The 16,739-nt window shown below is 42.1% G+C and overlaps 1 protein-coding gene across 3 annotated transcripts in view; it reads right to left on the bottom strand.

The window, feature by feature from the left end:
- The window catches only part of LOC124621787 (SURP and G-patch domain-containing protein 1), a 173,435-nt gene that overhangs the window by 143,073 nt on the left and 13,623 nt on the right, over positions 1 to 16,739 (bottom strand). For 2 of the 3 annotated variants that reach the window (XM_047147221.1, XM_047147223.1), the window contains 2 exons: positions 2,551 to 2,690; positions 2,379 to 2,477 (listed from right to left, as the gene is read on the bottom strand). In XM_047147221.1, coding sequence (XP_047003177.1) covers positions 2,379 to 2,477; positions 2,551 to 2,690 — 239 coding nt within the window. The remainder of the gene's footprint in view (positions 1 to 2,378; positions 2,478 to 2,550; positions 2,691 to 16,739) is intronic. The other variant, XM_047147222.1, reaches the window with a different exon arrangement.

Below are 16,739 nucleotides of genomic sequence, written 5' to 3'. Positions count from 1 at the left end.
CTCGTGCGTTACCAGCCTTAAATGTAGCCAGTCAGCTGCACACTATCCATATCACCCTGCTGATTTTCACCTGGAAGCTTCCTTTAGGTGACAGCATTTTCAGGTAGGCAAATACTATTCACCAGACACAGACAGTTAACAGTGTGGGTAAGAGTAGTTGTCGTTTAGCACAGAAACTGAAAGGAGGAGGGAGAGGGGGCAGGGGGTTAACCTCAGGTAAGAAATGAGTTGGGAGTGAACCAGGTGCATTGCCTAAGGAGGTAGTCAATTACATACTAGCACTGGTTTTCTAAAGGCAATGGAACATCCATGTGGTCAGCAGTCCTTTCCATCGATAACATGTAAATGGAAAAATCTAAAATCATTCTGCAATGACCATTGAAAATCTACATACACTAAACATATCCTCAAAACAAATAAAATAAACCATACATAAACTCAATACAGTAAAAACTATGAAAAGCAATAATATGATGTGTCAAACAAAAGGTACCCTTATACATTATGACATGAATTTCTTGAGATGATCAAAGTTTGGTTGTGGCAGCAGAAAACTACAGTGCACAATATTGAAAGTATAACTCTACAAATCACAATGTGCTCAAGTACCACGTATTCACACATGATCCTCATTATTCTACTTACCCGTAATAAAATACATCCTTTCATAAAACAGCTAGAACTGACGTCATTCAAAAGTAGTGCATACTGTCATGCTTCTAGATACCTACAGCACACACTGATCAGCCAGAACATTATGACCATCTGTCTAATATGTAGTATGTCCACATTTGGCATGGATAACAACAGCGACACGTTGTGGCATGGAAGCAATGAGGCCTTGGTAGGTTACTGGAGGGAACTGAACTGACACCACAGCTCTGAAGCGAATGCCACGAAGTGGTTCCTTCATCTTCGGAATCAAATCAAAGTCACAAGGACTTTAGTCCAGGGAGTATGGTGGACGGTACAGCACTTCACAGTCCCATCGAGTGAACAGAGCAGCCACAGCTTGCGCTGTATGCACCCACGCATTGTCATGCAAAATGATGGGTGGGTTGCACAGAAAGCGTCACTGCTTCTTGCGCAAAGCTGGTCACAGGTGATGCCCCAAAAACAAACAGTAATACTGTGCATCGACGGTCTGCCGTGGAGGAATGTAATGCGTTACGATAACGCCATCACAGTCGTACACGAGAATCATCATAACTTTCTCCATACTGGGGCTCTGACGCACTGACTTTCGCGGCGACCCATAATGAAGCCATTCGCTGGATTGGCATTTCAGTTTTGGCTTCGTGGCATTCGCTTCAGATCTGTTCCAGAGATTCGACAGGCAGTAGACAGCTCCATTCGGACCATCAACAGAACAGGCACTGCTAATGGTATACAATGCCTTTCACATCACTGGCAACAGGTTCTACACAATGCTGGTGACTACTTTGAAGGACAGTAACAGTGCAAACATGTAACCCTTTTGTATCGGTTGTGAATAAATAGTTACCACTATTGAAGTCCCAACCCTCATATCTACCCCATAAACTAGATGCACACCTAGAGATTCACTTGTTCGTAGAAGTTTCAAACTTATTCAAAATCCAGTAATTAAGTGAAGTCCTCCACACTCATATGTGCAATGCACAGCACCTAACATTGGTTGCTAAAGATCTTATAGAACTTCTAGTTAGAGAGGAGTTGTAGTGCTGACTAGTACAAGGCTGCAAAAGCTTGGACTTGCCTTACATACTACAGACTGAGGGCCTGGGAGTAAATGCAACGCTGATTAAAGTGAACTTTTATTTCAAATCTGACAAAATAAACCATAACATCTCACCCTCTACTGAATTTGATTTATTTAATATAGGTTGAATCTTACACAAAAGATTACAGCAACCTGGCACTTTTTACATAGCTATCTATTAATATTAAACAGTGCCATTACCGGTTTCAAATTGATAGGTTCATCTTCAGGTGGCTAGTTCACATTTTACATTAGATTTCGTGTTTTGTTTCCCCACGTGACAAAACTTCCTTGGGGTGGTGATGCCCTACAACCAAAACAAGATGTGAGACAACGTCTTTTTAATTGTAATTGTGTCTCATGACGATGTAAGTGATGTAAACAAATTATTATTATTAATAATAATTTGTGTACATTATTAATAATAATCATTTGTTTACATTACTTAAAATTTTTTTCTTTTTTTTCCTTTCTTGCATATCTTCACTCTGACATGTTCTAGCCTGTAGTTGTGACATTCCAAATTTTTAGACCATCTACATAATTCAGCAAACTTTGTGTGTCAGCTGCACAGCACAGCCCCAAATTCTTTGTGAAGACACTTGGCACGGAAGACCATAAGTATGCACATTCTCACCTCTATCCCTTTTGTCAGATGCATGAGTATCAGTGGCTTGAGGAGTATTCTTTATGTCAATGATACTGCTGACGGCATCCTCTCTTCTCTGTTTACCTTCTGAAAGAAAAACAGTCATTTCAAAAACCAAAAGAAATATGCTTCAAAACATTTCTTAGTACTATTATTTTACCTTTGACACCAGACATCTTCTTGAACTGATCCAAGAAGCTTCCATCATTTGAGAAAATGTTCAAAGCACCAGAGGTTTTCTGCTGAGAAGAGTTACGATCTGTATGTGATTGTTCTTTCTTCCATCTGCTATCAAGGTTGCTGTAAATAGATCTTGCAATAATTTATTTTTATTTACAAAAGAAATACATTTACAGAGTGTATAAAACAGTCTCAGTAATGAATGTTTATGATATTTACATTTGCCATGCGCAATGTGTTAAATAAATAAAATAGATGCTGTTACACAATAATGGAAGATAAATTCCACTGGATCATTATTATGGGCAAAATATGAAGCAATTTTAGAATTTGGGAAATGTTGAATTTTCATTTTTATCCACTGTGGGCCTGATGGGCCTAACACAGCTTCACCAGTGGTCCCATTTATTGGCATTTTTCAGGGTTCCTGTAGGGCCTGCACAGTTAGTAAAGCAGTCAAAGCACACAGGCCTTTGTTGTACTTTACCCATACAGGCAGCCCCTTGCTTCATGCCAAGTGGCTAAAAGAAAGGGAAGAAAGCATTTGGAAGTGAGGAGAAGACTGGATCAGAGTGACAACAGAGAGGTGGAGGAAGACTGAAGAATGTGAAAATGATTGTGTTCCAAGCAGACCCTACCACTGGCAGAGAAGTAGTGGTGTGTTGTTGTTATGAGGAAAATATGATAAATTTTTATTTCATCCATCTCAGTTGCACAAATATACAATTTATTGCTGCAATGGTTACTGGCTTTGGATTGACTTGCCCATTCTCAAAACACACATCTTGTTATTAGCCATAACTAGTTACACAACATGAGGCCAAAAGGCATGCACTGCTTCATACAAGAAAGTCACACTGTGAGCAACAAATATGCTCACTGATATGTGATGGCCTGTGTGTCTGCTTTTTCACCTAAATGACGCAACCAAACTTCAGTTTGTCATATCAATGAGCGTATTTGTTGCTCACAGTTTCACTTTCTTGTATGCAGCAGTTCAGACCTTTTGGCACCATGTTGTGCAGCTGGTTACAATTACTAACAAAGTGCGTGGTTTGAGAATGGGCAAGTCAGCCCGAAACTGGTAACCACTGCAGCAATAAATTGTATAGTCATGCAACTCAGAGGGATAAAATAAAAATTTACCAAATTTTCCTCAGTATTATATAGTTGTATGCCTACCATTCTGAGCAGCATGGCTTGAATTAGCAAGCAAATAACTGTTTTGACAGAAGTACAGTGGCTGTAACTAGTTCACTACAAAACTGTGTACATTAATTGTAGTTCACCTTTAAAAATTACCAACAGGATACTATTTAGAATCTCACAATATTAGAACATTGTTTATTTAAACTTTCTGTGAAGCTGGAATTTTTCCCTGTTCTCAATAATGTAAATTTCAATTATTCCCTTTCATGAGTGAAATTACTTTAATACCTACACATCCAAAATATTTTAAAAGTTGACATACTTCAGTATACAAGATTTTTAAGAGTTATACTGAAATACACCATTTTTCAGTAATATGGTGTTTTAAACAGGGAAATTTCTAAGTATGATACGATGGCATTGCTGTGTAATTAGTAAATCAGTCAAAGAGGTACCATAATTCTTGTTCGAACAGAAAAAGTAAGTTTACAGTTTGGTTGGAATACTGCGGTCAAAAGCAAACAAGACCTCATAAAGCAAAAATGGAATAGAACCACTGGTGCAATTAACAATTCCATGCTTCCATGTTAAGTTGGAAATACATGTGAATTGCACAATGCGACATCTGTGATCTCACAGAACAACAGTTATAATATCCACCAAATTATGAGAATATTACAGAGACTGGTGTTGTCAGAACTAATGTCTTACATTCTTTAAACAGTAACCTTAGACGTGCACATCATCATTTTTATACGCATTAAAAGAATACAACCTGACTGGAGAATGCAATCCCGCTTCACAACCTTTATCAACTAAATCCTACACAAAATAGCAGCTTTTCTGAATTACATACACAATGTCCAGTCAAAGTTAAATATCTCGAAAACTAGACCAACAGACAGGTGCAACAAATGGTACATTTATTGTGAAGGCTTTAAAAATTTCATACAGAAAGCTTTTAACAGATGGTACTGAAGTCGGAATACACACTGCCTTTAAAATAGTGTGGTGCATCTCGGAGCAATCAGTTCCACTGTTTAAACTTGAAAGGAGGCTAGCATACCGAAGGAAAAGGTTGAAATCATGTATTCCACTGAACGTGTTTTTCTGGTACTGGAATGCCACAAGTTAAAACACTGTGCTACTACAACAAGGTGTAGTTTTCAAACATTATTTAATTTCCAAAAGGATCTACAAGCTCTTCGCCATATTCCAATGGACTGGCAGCGTTGCTATTGACCTAGCGGAGAATTTTGGCCCAAGGCCAACATTAGTTACTCCTGAGAATGTCGCCACGGTTTCTGGAATTATTCAACAAAACCCAAAGGAATCCATCTGATGAAGTGTAGCACAGACTGGTTTGAAGCATTCCAACATGAAGAAAATACTAAGACAGAACCTACTTGGTTCTATTCAAATTACAAAGCCACCAGGCCATACCTATATGAACTGTGCAACAAAGGACTGAATTTGTACACAATGCTGGCTGCATCTGGTTCACAGACAAAGCACACTTCCACCTGAATACAGTCGTGAGCAACAAATCTGGCTATTTTGGGGTTCTCGATACCACCATTTGTGTGAAGCAAAACCGATGTGTTCTCCCAAAGCTACAGTTTGGGTTGAGGTATAGAGCAAAGGCATTACTGGCATTTTTCCATGCAAGAAACTATCAATAATGAGCACTATGCTGCAATTTTTGAACAGTTTGAATTGCAGTTGAATAAGCAATTATATGATACAAGCTCCTCTCCCCCCCCCTCCCCCTGTCTGTACCAAGGCATGTTCATTGATGCCACATTCATATCCCACTCACTTGCTGGACTCCCTCGCAGCCTTCAGCCTCCTTTCCCTCCACTTCTCCAAGCTCCCAAAATTATAATACCACCTTGACAGTAGTGAGAAATGGATTGGTTCAGTGTCACACAACAAATCTGAAATTTCCCTGTTAGTCCCAAGATGTATTTCATCTCTACCAATTAAATGTACATGTGAAATGACTCAAGTTACCCAAGTTGCTCAAATGGTTTGGAGCCCACATTAAACTACAGGTCCCTCTAAAACTTGATGGGTGTTAGTTCAAAAGGTCAGAAAAAGGCATGTGCATATCAACTACAACAGGATCAGGCAGAGTATAGCTTTCTGGTGTTCAAATTAAGCTTTTGGTTGAAGGCAGGTTAAGTTTAGGCAGTTAGAAAAGCTGACAAAATACTGTGAATTGTATCAAAGGATAATACATTAAGCTAATTAACGAGGCACAGAGCTCCACAACAAAATGGTAATAATTATTACAACAATTTTCTGGGGAGAAGTACAAGAGCACCGTGGCTCTTATTGGGGAATATTATCAAGTGCCTTTGGCTGTGGAGTTGTCAAATTAAACTGCATTTTTCTTTGATGGTAGAAGTTACTGGTGTGTCCAACAATTTAGCCCTCATATACAAGAAGCATTCTCTTTAAGCAACTTGTACCAAGCTATGGGGGTAATTCTATTAGAAAAGGCCACAATGAATACAGAGTCCACTGACGGAGCAGCCATAACATTACTCAGTATTGCACTCCCCTTTCCATACACATGCACACAGTGAAAGATTCTTCCAGGTCATCCACCTCCAATTCTGTTGAAATTTATATAGAATGTACCTAATGGACCAGTAAGAACTTTACCAAGTTTTAGTTCCATCTGAAACTTGATATAGGTACTAGATTCATTTTCACATAGGCCACTTTCTTCAGAACTAGAAACATACAAAAATATCAATTTTGAAAAGTCACTGTTCCTGACGCAATGTTAAGATTAGTGCTTCATGGTGAAAGTATATCTTCATCCCAGTATTATGTAGTACATGTTCTGAAGAAAAGTCTCTCGGCTTTTAGGCCTCTGTAAACCTAACACACAGTTAAAAAGCATAGATTAATTAGTGTTTTCAAACCTGCAATGATTCAATATTCTTTCAATTTCATACAACAAATTCAATGCTGACAGTTTCCGTCACTACAATGAAGGGCAGTAGTCTGTCTTGGAATCATAAACTCCTTGTTTCATATATTCAATAAAACATAGGATCTGTAGAATTACAATGGTTCAAACATATTTTGTAAAATGGGAAACAGAATTTAAATGCACTGCTGAAACAATAAAAAATTTAAGTCAAATTTTTGCATCTTAACTTAAATGGCACCAAAATGAAAATAAGTATTTCTGATAAATTTAAATGTGCTCTTTTAAGTGGAGTAAAATATTGCAAAATCAAAGACATCAATTTTACAACATGCAGTGTAACATAATGCACAATTTGTCAACTTCGGTAATATGGAGGAATAGATGATAACTTACTGACAGGTAGATGGACAATGCACTGACAAATGACTTTTTCCAGTGCCCTCTACTTAACTATATATTCCTTGTTAAAAGATGGGGAAAAAATCTATGACAAGATTTTCATCAAGCCTGGAGATGAATCTCATTCATGTTATTTCTGTATTCTGTGCAGAAAGCTGTCATATACCAGAATCATAGTTCCAATACATCGGGAATAATGCCTTGCCAAACTTTAATATTTCTCACACTTTCCAGTCGCAAAGAATGTGGTTGTTGTGAAAATAGCTCTCATAACTACAAAAACTTGTACATGGAACTGAAAGGTGTTACATTTCTACATTTTCTAAGTGCCCTGCCAATAAAATACAGTCTTTGGTTAGCCTTCTCCACAACATTTTCTGCGTGTTGGGTCAACTGCCAATTTTTGCACCATTCAGATATCTTTTCTAAATCATTTTGCAATTTGTTTTGATCTTCTGATGACTTTATCAGTCGGTAAACGACAGCGTCATCTGCAAACAACCGAAGACAGCTGCTCAGATTGTCTCCCAAATCGTTTATATAGATAAGGAACAGCAAAGGGCCTACAACACTTACTTGAGGAACGCCAGAAATCACTTCTGTTTTACTTGATGACTTTCTGTCAATTATTAAAAACTGTCACCTCTCTGACAGAAAATCACAAATCCAGTCTCATACATAACCGAGATGATATTCCATAAGTGCACAATTTCACTACAAGCCACTTGTGTGGTACAGTGTCAAAAGCCTTCCGGAAATCCAGAAATATGGAATTAATCTGAAATCCCTTGCCAATAGTACTCAAAACTTCATGTGAGTAAAGAGCTAGTTGTGTTTCACAGGAACGATGTTTTCTAAGCCTATGCTGACTGTGTGTCAATAGACAGTTTTCTTCGAGGTAATTCATAATGTTCATATGTTCCAAAATCCTGCTGCACATCGACATTAACAATATGGGCCTGTAATTTAGTGGATTACTCCTACTACCTTTCTTGAATATTGGTGTAACCTATGCAACTTTCCAGTCATTGAGTACGGATCTTTCGTCGAGCAAACAGTTGTATATGATTGTTAAGTAGGGAGCTAATGCATCAGCATACTCCAAAAGGAACCTAACTGGTATACAGTCTGGCACAATTGACTTGCTTTTATTAAGTGATTTAAGTTGCTTCACTACTCTGAGGATATTTACTCCTACATTACTCATGTTGGCAGCTGTTCTGAATTTGCATTCTGGAATATTTACTTCATCTTTTTTTGTGAAGGCATTTCGGAAGGCTGTGTTCAGTAACTCTGCTTTGGAAGCACTGTCTTCGATAGTACCTCCATTGCTATTGTGCAGAGAAAGCATTGATTGTTTCTTGCCGCTAACATACATCACATATGACCAGAATCTCTTTGGATTTGCTGCCAGGTTTCGAGACAAAGTTTCATTGTAGAAACTGTTATAAGCATCTCGCATTGAAGTCCGTGCTAAATTTCGAGCTTCTGTAAAAGATCGCCACTCTTGGGGATTTTGCGTCTGTTTAAATTTGGCATGTTTGTTTCGTTGTTTCTGCAACAGTGTTCTAACCCGTTTTGTGTACCAATGAGGATCAGCTCCGTCGTTTGTTAATTTATTTGGTATAAATCTCTCAATCTTGGTAGACGTTCAAACAAATCTCCTTAGGTACATTCCACACAACTTCCAACGAAGTGAAGGTCACTGAACTGGGGCCCCTATGTCAAATGACCTAAAGGTAAAAAGTCACTTTGGATGACAGATGAGATCTCACTACAACAGAAACAATGAACCTCCCGACAGTTACACCATCTAAAATCCCATGTGCTGACAATCATTGGGATACTGGTGCTGATGAAAATAGTTGGAATATATTTACAGATTATGCTGTTATATGCACATAAATTAAGGATTGTGGTGTTATTTTGTTACTTAGTGTTCTCTAATTCTTGAAGTTTAAAGTAAGCTACTTTAAATCTATTAAGTGCCCTCTAGTATGGAAAGCAGAACTTGTGTATGCTGGGTTTAACAATTTGTGTAAAAGAGTTTGATGCAAGTGCCAGGAATGACAAGATATGAAACATGACACTTTGCCACATCAAATTCTTTGTCATGTTTACGTCAGTTGTTGAAAGTTATAATGCATAATTACACCCAAATCATTTGATGAATGCAAAGATGAAGATATACAGAATATGGCTCTACAACCGTGTAGGCATCTTACGACATTTATGTTCAGGCTAAGAAAGTAAAAAGTACAAGTTTTGACTATGTAATCACAGGCAAAATGTGTGTGGTCCCTGTCAGACAAGGCTCTTCAAGGGTGCCAGGACAATCATGATAGAAAATTAAACTTCCTTCGCCATCCTACCACGAAGAATAAATAGAAAAACATAATGTACAGCTCAAGCTGTATCTGTTAGAATATCTGATAATTCAGATGGCAAATATATATTAAAACGTAAATTGTTATAAAATAGGCATTGGTTCAGAAAAAGGTGCACTGTCAACGGTTGTTTGCAGTAGGCACAGAGTGGTGGGGGTCTCACTTAACAAATAACAGTGACTGAAATGACAGTGCCCAATATGCAGCTGAACTAAAAGTTTCTCCTCACAACTAGAGGGGCAAGAGGAAGTCATCCAAGCCACTGGAAGGGGTTTAATTTCCCGGAGACTTTTCCCATATAGGGGAGGGGACCAAATAGCAAGGTCGGCAATCCCATGATCTAGGATGGCAGAAATCAAGGGAAAACAGCACAGTCCAGTTATGGGGAAGGGATAACATGCAAACAAAGGGGGAAGAGGGATGTCAGGGCAGCAAGAAGAGAAAAGAACAGGAGGGGGTGGGTGGAAATGGGGAGAGCAGGGATGCCCCATAAAAGCTACACACGTGTGGCACGACACCCACACTGTGCCATACCATTATCATGATACAACGGAGACAACACCAGGAGAAGAAGACAAAATAAAAGAGGAAACAAAACAGCACAACAGACTGGGAAAAGTATTTAAAAGGAGACGAGAACCTGGCCGATGGGGAGGCAAGGTCAAGGCCTCCATAAACAATGCCTATACTAACTGAGACTCAAATTCTAGGAAAAAATTCAAGGACTTGCATCGGTGATTGTAAATCACGTAAAAAGAAGAAAAAAATTAAGAACAGATGTAACCAGGTGAGGGTTGTCAGCTAACACCCTAAACAAGAAAGGTGGGATGGCATACTTAGTGTGAAGGGCCAAAGGGTGGGGCAGTCCATCAAAATATGGATCACCATGAACTGAGGCCCACAACTACAACACGGGAGAGGGGGGGGGGGGGGGGGGGGGGCTCAATGTCCAATAGAAAGATGGCAAAGGATGGTAGGTTCCCACTCCCGGTACACTCACATGGCCAGGAACCCAAAGGAAGTCGACCAAATTTGCAGCATCACCAAGATCAGCGAGAAGGTCATTGATGGCACACATCAAGTGTCGGCACAAAAAACAATAAGCAATAGCCTGAAGGCCGCTCATTGAGTCTGTACATAACAAAGTGCGGGTCAGGGAGGACCATTTAATAAAACAGAGGGCCCTATAGATAGCCATGAATTCTGCAGTAAATACCCCATGTGTGGCAGGCAACAGCTAGTGTTCCGTGCCAACAGAAGACGTGAAGGCACATCCCAACTGATAGCGAATTTAGAGCCATCAGTGTAAAAAACAACTCCATAGTAAAACGCTGTAACAGCATTCAGAACAAACAACGGAACACCACTGGAGTGATGGAGGCTTTCAGACCCCAGAAGAGGTCCATATGAATCTGTGGCTGAGAAACTAATCAAAGGGAGGGGGGTGAGTGAGGGGGCGGGGTTGGGGAGAGCACGAGGAAGAGGACAAGAAGGGGAGATGGAAGTCACAGTGGAGAGAAACGAGGTGAAGCCCAACTGATAAACCCATCCGAGGGTGGGCAGCAGGAGTGTGATGGCCCAAAGCTGCAAAAAGAATAGAATAGGAGGGTAATCAGGTGAGGAGTGAATAGTAATGGCATCGGAAACCAGGAGCTGGCACCACCAAATCTAAAGGGGAGGGATCCCAAGTTCAACCAGAAGACTATCAACAGGACTAGTGAGAAAGGCATTGGTGGCTAAACGGATACCACATTGGTGAACCAATACCAAGAGGAGCAGCATGGAAGGGCTTCAAATGATGTATATGAGGCAACCAAGTAAGCTTGTTGCCAAAAAGAAGACCCAAGAAATGAAACTGGGGAATCACGGTCGGTGTTGTGCATCAAGGTAGAGCTCTCGATCAGGACAGAGCATAGTACAGCAACAGAAATGTGCCACCCTCGAGAGAAGGAGAGAGAAATGAAAACTGTGCGAGTGTGTCCACATGGAAGCACAGTGGATGGCACCCTGGAGCTGTCATTCTGCAGAGGGCACTGCGTGGGAGCTAGCCCAAATGCAGAAGTCATCCACATACAGAGCAGGGGTGAGCAACAGTCCAGCAGAAACCGCAAGTCTACTAATAGCGATTAGAAAAGGACATGTAATATGGAGACCTATGAAAAGCCATTTTCCTGGATCTTCAGACAGCTGAGAACAGTTCCAAAGAACTGGTGGGACAGGAAGGGACAAATAAAAATAAGGATGGGGTCCTGAAGACCCCACTCATGGAACGTGTAAGTAGGATGTGATGGCACCAAGCGTGTCGTAGGCCTTACGAAGATGGAAGAAAACTGCAACAAGATGGCAATAAGAATATGCCTACCAAATTGTGGTTTCCAATCGAAGCAGATGATCAATCAGAGACCGTCCCTCCCAAAAGTCGCACTCGTAAGGAGATAAAAGGTCCCGAGATAAAAAGACCTGAGCCAATGAGCCATCATCCATTCTAGTAACTTGCAGGGAACACTGGTCATGCTAATGGGCTGGTAACTATCAAGGGACAACGGATCCTTGACAAGCTTAAGGGCAGGAACCACAATACTATCCCCTCCACCGAGAGGGGAAAATATCTTGGCACCACATACAGTTAAACACCTGGAGGAGATATTGGCATTGTGGAGGATTGAGGTGTTGAAGCAATTCATTATGACTGGAGTCAGGAGCAGGAGCTGAATTCTGGGAAGAAGAGAGGGTCAGAAGAAACTCCTATTCAGTAAAAGGTTCATTGTACGATTCCATCTGACAAGAGGTAAAACATAAGTGGGAAGCTTCAGCCTACTGTTTCCAGAGGAGGAAGGCAGCTGGATAGGAGGCTGATGCCAATGTCATTGCAAAATGGGTCATGAGGTGTTCCATGAGAAAGGATGGATCTGAACAAAGGCCACCTGGAAGGGCAAGGCCTAGAATGGAAGACTACTGCTTAGAACCTTGGAAGGTAGGGGGTGTAACCCACACCCATGACGAATGAAGAGGAGTAACTAGAGAGGAAACAAAGCATTCCCATAACACCTGTTTGCTCTGTTTGATGTGGCACACAGACATTTAAAGGTAATAAGACCGGTGGAGGATTGGTGCCACTTAAGATATTGCAAGGCACGATGACGATAATGGGTAGCAGTCGCAATGGCCATGTTCCACCACGGAGCTGGCTGACAGAGAAAGAGGCCTGTCAAGTGGGGAACAGCAATACTGGCAGCACAGATTATCTTATTGGACAGATCACGGACAACTTCATCAATACAATCTGACAAAGAGGGTGGAAACACGACCTGGTATCTATATAGAGACCAATCAGCATGATGGAAAACCCAGTGGGGTAACCTGGTCAGCACAGGCTGGAAGGGAACAAGAGAATCAATGGGATGTGGTCACTATCACAGATGTCATTGTGTGGCAACCAGTGTAAGGAAGGAACAAGGAGAGGGGAAGAGAGTGAAAGATCAACGGCAGAAAAAGAGCCATATACAGCACTAAAATGAGTAGGGGAACCATCATTAAGAAGGCACCCATCGTGGTCCGCAAGTAATTGATCAATGACAAGCCCACGACTAGATGACGAAGCATTGCCCCACAAAGGATGATGCATACCAAAATCTCCAAGGAGGAGGAAGGGAGGAAGGGGGAAGCTGCTGAAGGACGGCAGTTGGGGCAACAGATGTAGTTGGTCTGTCAGGAGGGAGATAGAGATTGCAAACCGTGATGGCAGAGTCCAACTGCTTCCAATGGGATACGAGGTGGGACACATGTACTAACAATATCCTTACAGACCAACATGCAGATGCCACCAGAAGCACTCAAAGGGCCGACCCGTTTCCAACAGAAAGCACGGAACCCACGAAGTGTCAGTGAGTGATCATGAGTAAAATGAGATTCCTGGAGAATGAAAGCTGCCGAATAAAAGGCAGTAAGGGATTGCAACTCTGGGAGGTGACAGTAGTATCCATTACAGTTCCACTGAATAAGCGTGGAGCGGGTATCCAAATGGGAGGCGAATGAGCTCGAGCTAACTACACTGCCAGGTCACCATCCATCCCCAATGACACAGTGACACCCATAAATAAGATGTCGGACTCAGATTTCTAGGGCGGAGATGCAGTTTGGGGGTGGGGGGGCACCAGCAGGGGCCTTGTCCTGTGACTTATGTTTCTTTTTCTTCTCTTTCATAGGTAGAGGAGGGCAGGGCACAGAGGGAGAGCAGACTTCTGCAAGATCATGAAGCAAAAGAAAGCTGACGACCTTTGGGTGCGAAGACTATGCGTCTCATGGCCGGGTTGTGGTAGCAGGCCTCCAGTCTGAGAAACGCTGAGGGGAGGGGTCCTGGAAGGGAGCCCCACCACTGGCAGGCGCCAAAGAATGGGGCAACTTCTTTGGATGGAGAAGGGAGAGGCATGCACAGGGAAGGGCAGGGAACCACAGGGGAGAGGGAGAGAAGAGGGGGACGAGACCTGGGTAAGGAAGAGGAAAGGGGGGGGAAACAATGCTACAGAGGCAAAAGTAAAAGTCATTGATACGGATGAAGTTGCTCAAATTTCTGACAAGCCTCAGTGTAAGATAAACAATCCAGTGACTTATACTCTTGCATCTTCTTATAAGCCGAGCAAACTGATGAGCGTTGGAAAGTGAGGGTTGTGACAATTTACACATGGGTGGTGGAACACAGGCACTCCCTTCATGGAATGGTTGTCCACAGTCACCACAAAGCGTGTCCCCCATACACTGCGAAGACGTGCTAGAAACACAAGCACCTAAAGCATCTAATGGGTGACGGGACATACGGCTTCACATCATACTGATAACACATAACCTTGGGCTTCTCTAGGAGGGTATCTCCTTCGAAAGCGAGAATACAGGCGCCGGTGTTGGTGTGGTTGTACTTACGACCTTTCCGCATACGCCGCACAAAATGAAGACCCCATTATTCCAGATTGGCAAAGGGTTCCCCTTCATTAGTTTGAAGGATGAGATCCTTATGATAAATGACTCCATGGACCATATTCAAACACTGGTGAGGTGTAATGGACATGGGGACATCACCAAGATGATAATAAGCATGAGGAGCTCCAGATTGTGTGGCAGAATACATTTTGATCAACAGGGAACCCACTGCACCTTACTGTGAGACTCCACTTCCCCAAACTTGTCTTTGCTATTTTACACAAAAAATAACGGTTTTGTGGCAGTGAATGTGTCCCTGTCTGTCCTAGTACAGACCAGGTAGTGGTAAGTGTTTAACCCAAAGCCGAAGAGCCTGGCCCTCCTCCAAGGGTGTAGCCAGGGAAGAGAACATCACAGGGTTAAAAAAAAAAAAAAAGCAGCATTCAATGATCTGTTATTACTCAAAGTGACAGCCATAGGAGAATGGCCAGATTTTTGGAGCTTGATATCCTTCATGTGCAAAGCATCCACCCGAATACCACCCACTCCAATCAGGGGCTCTCCCCACGGGTGCCTTCCCGCTACAACAAGGGGTGTCTGGCATGGTGGCTGATAACAGTCCCATCAATGGACTGCTACAAATGCTGGTGACATAGTGAGGCGTGAGTGGGCTACATCAGAGAAGGAACAGGGGAAGGAAGGAAGAGAGGGAGAAGAATCCACACTGTAGATGCTAAGGAGTGAGTTCTTCCTAAATGGCTCACACTATGAAGAGAAAATTTAGAAGTGGAGGTCAAAGCCCAAATGGGGACAGAGAAAATGCAAGGGGAACAAAACTGAAATGAGTACAAAACTGAAACCAGGTAGATAGCCAGGTTAATGTAAGTAAGAACACCGATTGAGGGGAAGGAGGGGGCAGAGGGGGAGAAGCAAGGACCGGGAGGGAGGGGCGCAGGGAAGGAAATTCAACCCGGTAAGGAAGAACAGTCTGCAATAGCTTGGGCCACATGTACGCCATGAACACACTCACAAAATAACAGTGAGCACCCTGGAGGGTTGCTCCCATTTAGCAAAGATCAGTGTTCATGCCAGAAAGGAACAATGTTCTCAAGTGCAGCAACACAGATATCATATGAAGGGACAGAATAGCTAGAAGGTCTAGGTAGTCGTACTGCAGCCTTGACAGCAGCATCGGCAGGTTCATTCCCTGACACTATGATGTGACCAGGGACCCACATAAACATCGCACTGGCTCCAACATCAGCGAGTGAGTGGAGGCATTCATTGATTCATTGTATTAAGGGATAGTATGTGTACAGTACACAGACGCTGTGGAGAGCAGTAAGTGAATCTGAACATAATACACACTTCAGAAGCCTGTGCTGTCAGATGTACTGGGTGGCCTAATAGAGGGAGGAAAGCCCTGCAGTGAAAATCAAGCACTGGTCTCAAAGCCAGTATCAAGTGTTTGTTGCTAACAACAATAGCACAACTGACACCACGATCGGTCTTTGAGCCATCACTGTATACAAATGCGCTGTTTCCAAGTTGCATGCAAACTTCGAGAAACTTACAGTGATTGATCAAATCTATAGTAGTGTACTTGCGAAGCCAACTAAGTCCAAGGTGAATGCAGATCTCTGCACAAAGCCAAGGTTGTGAAGGACTCTCACCCTTTGGGAAAGTGGCAGGTAATGTAAGGTTAAGTTTCCAAAGCAGAATATGAAAGCAAACTCTAGGATGCAACAAAAAAGTTGGGCTTATCTTGTATTGGCAGTCAACGGAGTCATCAAAAGAGTATGCATAGGATGGATGATTAGGCATAGAGGACAGACAGCTTGCTTGCCTGCTGAGGAGAACACCATGTCAGTATGACAACAGCTTGGTAGAATCTTCACAGACACTCACAACTGAGATAGTGTACAAAACTCCAGTGGCCAAATGTATGCCTAGATGGTGGACTGTGCCAAAAGGGAAGCTGTTGTTGATGCTCCATGAGTAAAGACAGCCGAGTCATCACTGAAATTGTTGCTCAAGTAAACAGTTCAGCTGAGAGCTGCAACAGACTGCGAAGTCATTGACGAAGAGAGACCCTGAGATGCCTCTGGTGAGACTGTCTATTATAGGGCTAATTGCTAAGGGGAGTAGAGCTACACCCAGCACAGAGCCCTGAGGCACCACATTCTCCTGAATAAAAGTGTTCGTCAAAGTCGAACCCACAAATACCTTAAAAACCCAGTCTTTTAAAAACTCCTGAATGGTATGATGCAGATGACCTCGGAAGCCCCATATGTGCATTGTATGGAGGATGCCTGTCCTCCAACAGATATCCTAAACCTTCTCCAAATCTAAAAACACAGCTACAACCTGGCG

The sequence above is a fragment of the Schistocerca americana genome, chromosome 7, assembly GCF_021461395.2.
Source record: "Schistocerca americana isolate TAMUIC-IGC-003095 chromosome 7, iqSchAmer2.1, whole genome shotgun sequence".
Lineage (NCBI taxonomy): Eukaryota > Metazoa > Arthropoda > Insecta > Orthoptera > Acrididae > Schistocerca > Schistocerca americana.
The sequence above is the reverse complement of the archived record's forward strand: the minus strand, read 5'-3'. Positions and strand labels throughout refer to the sequence as shown.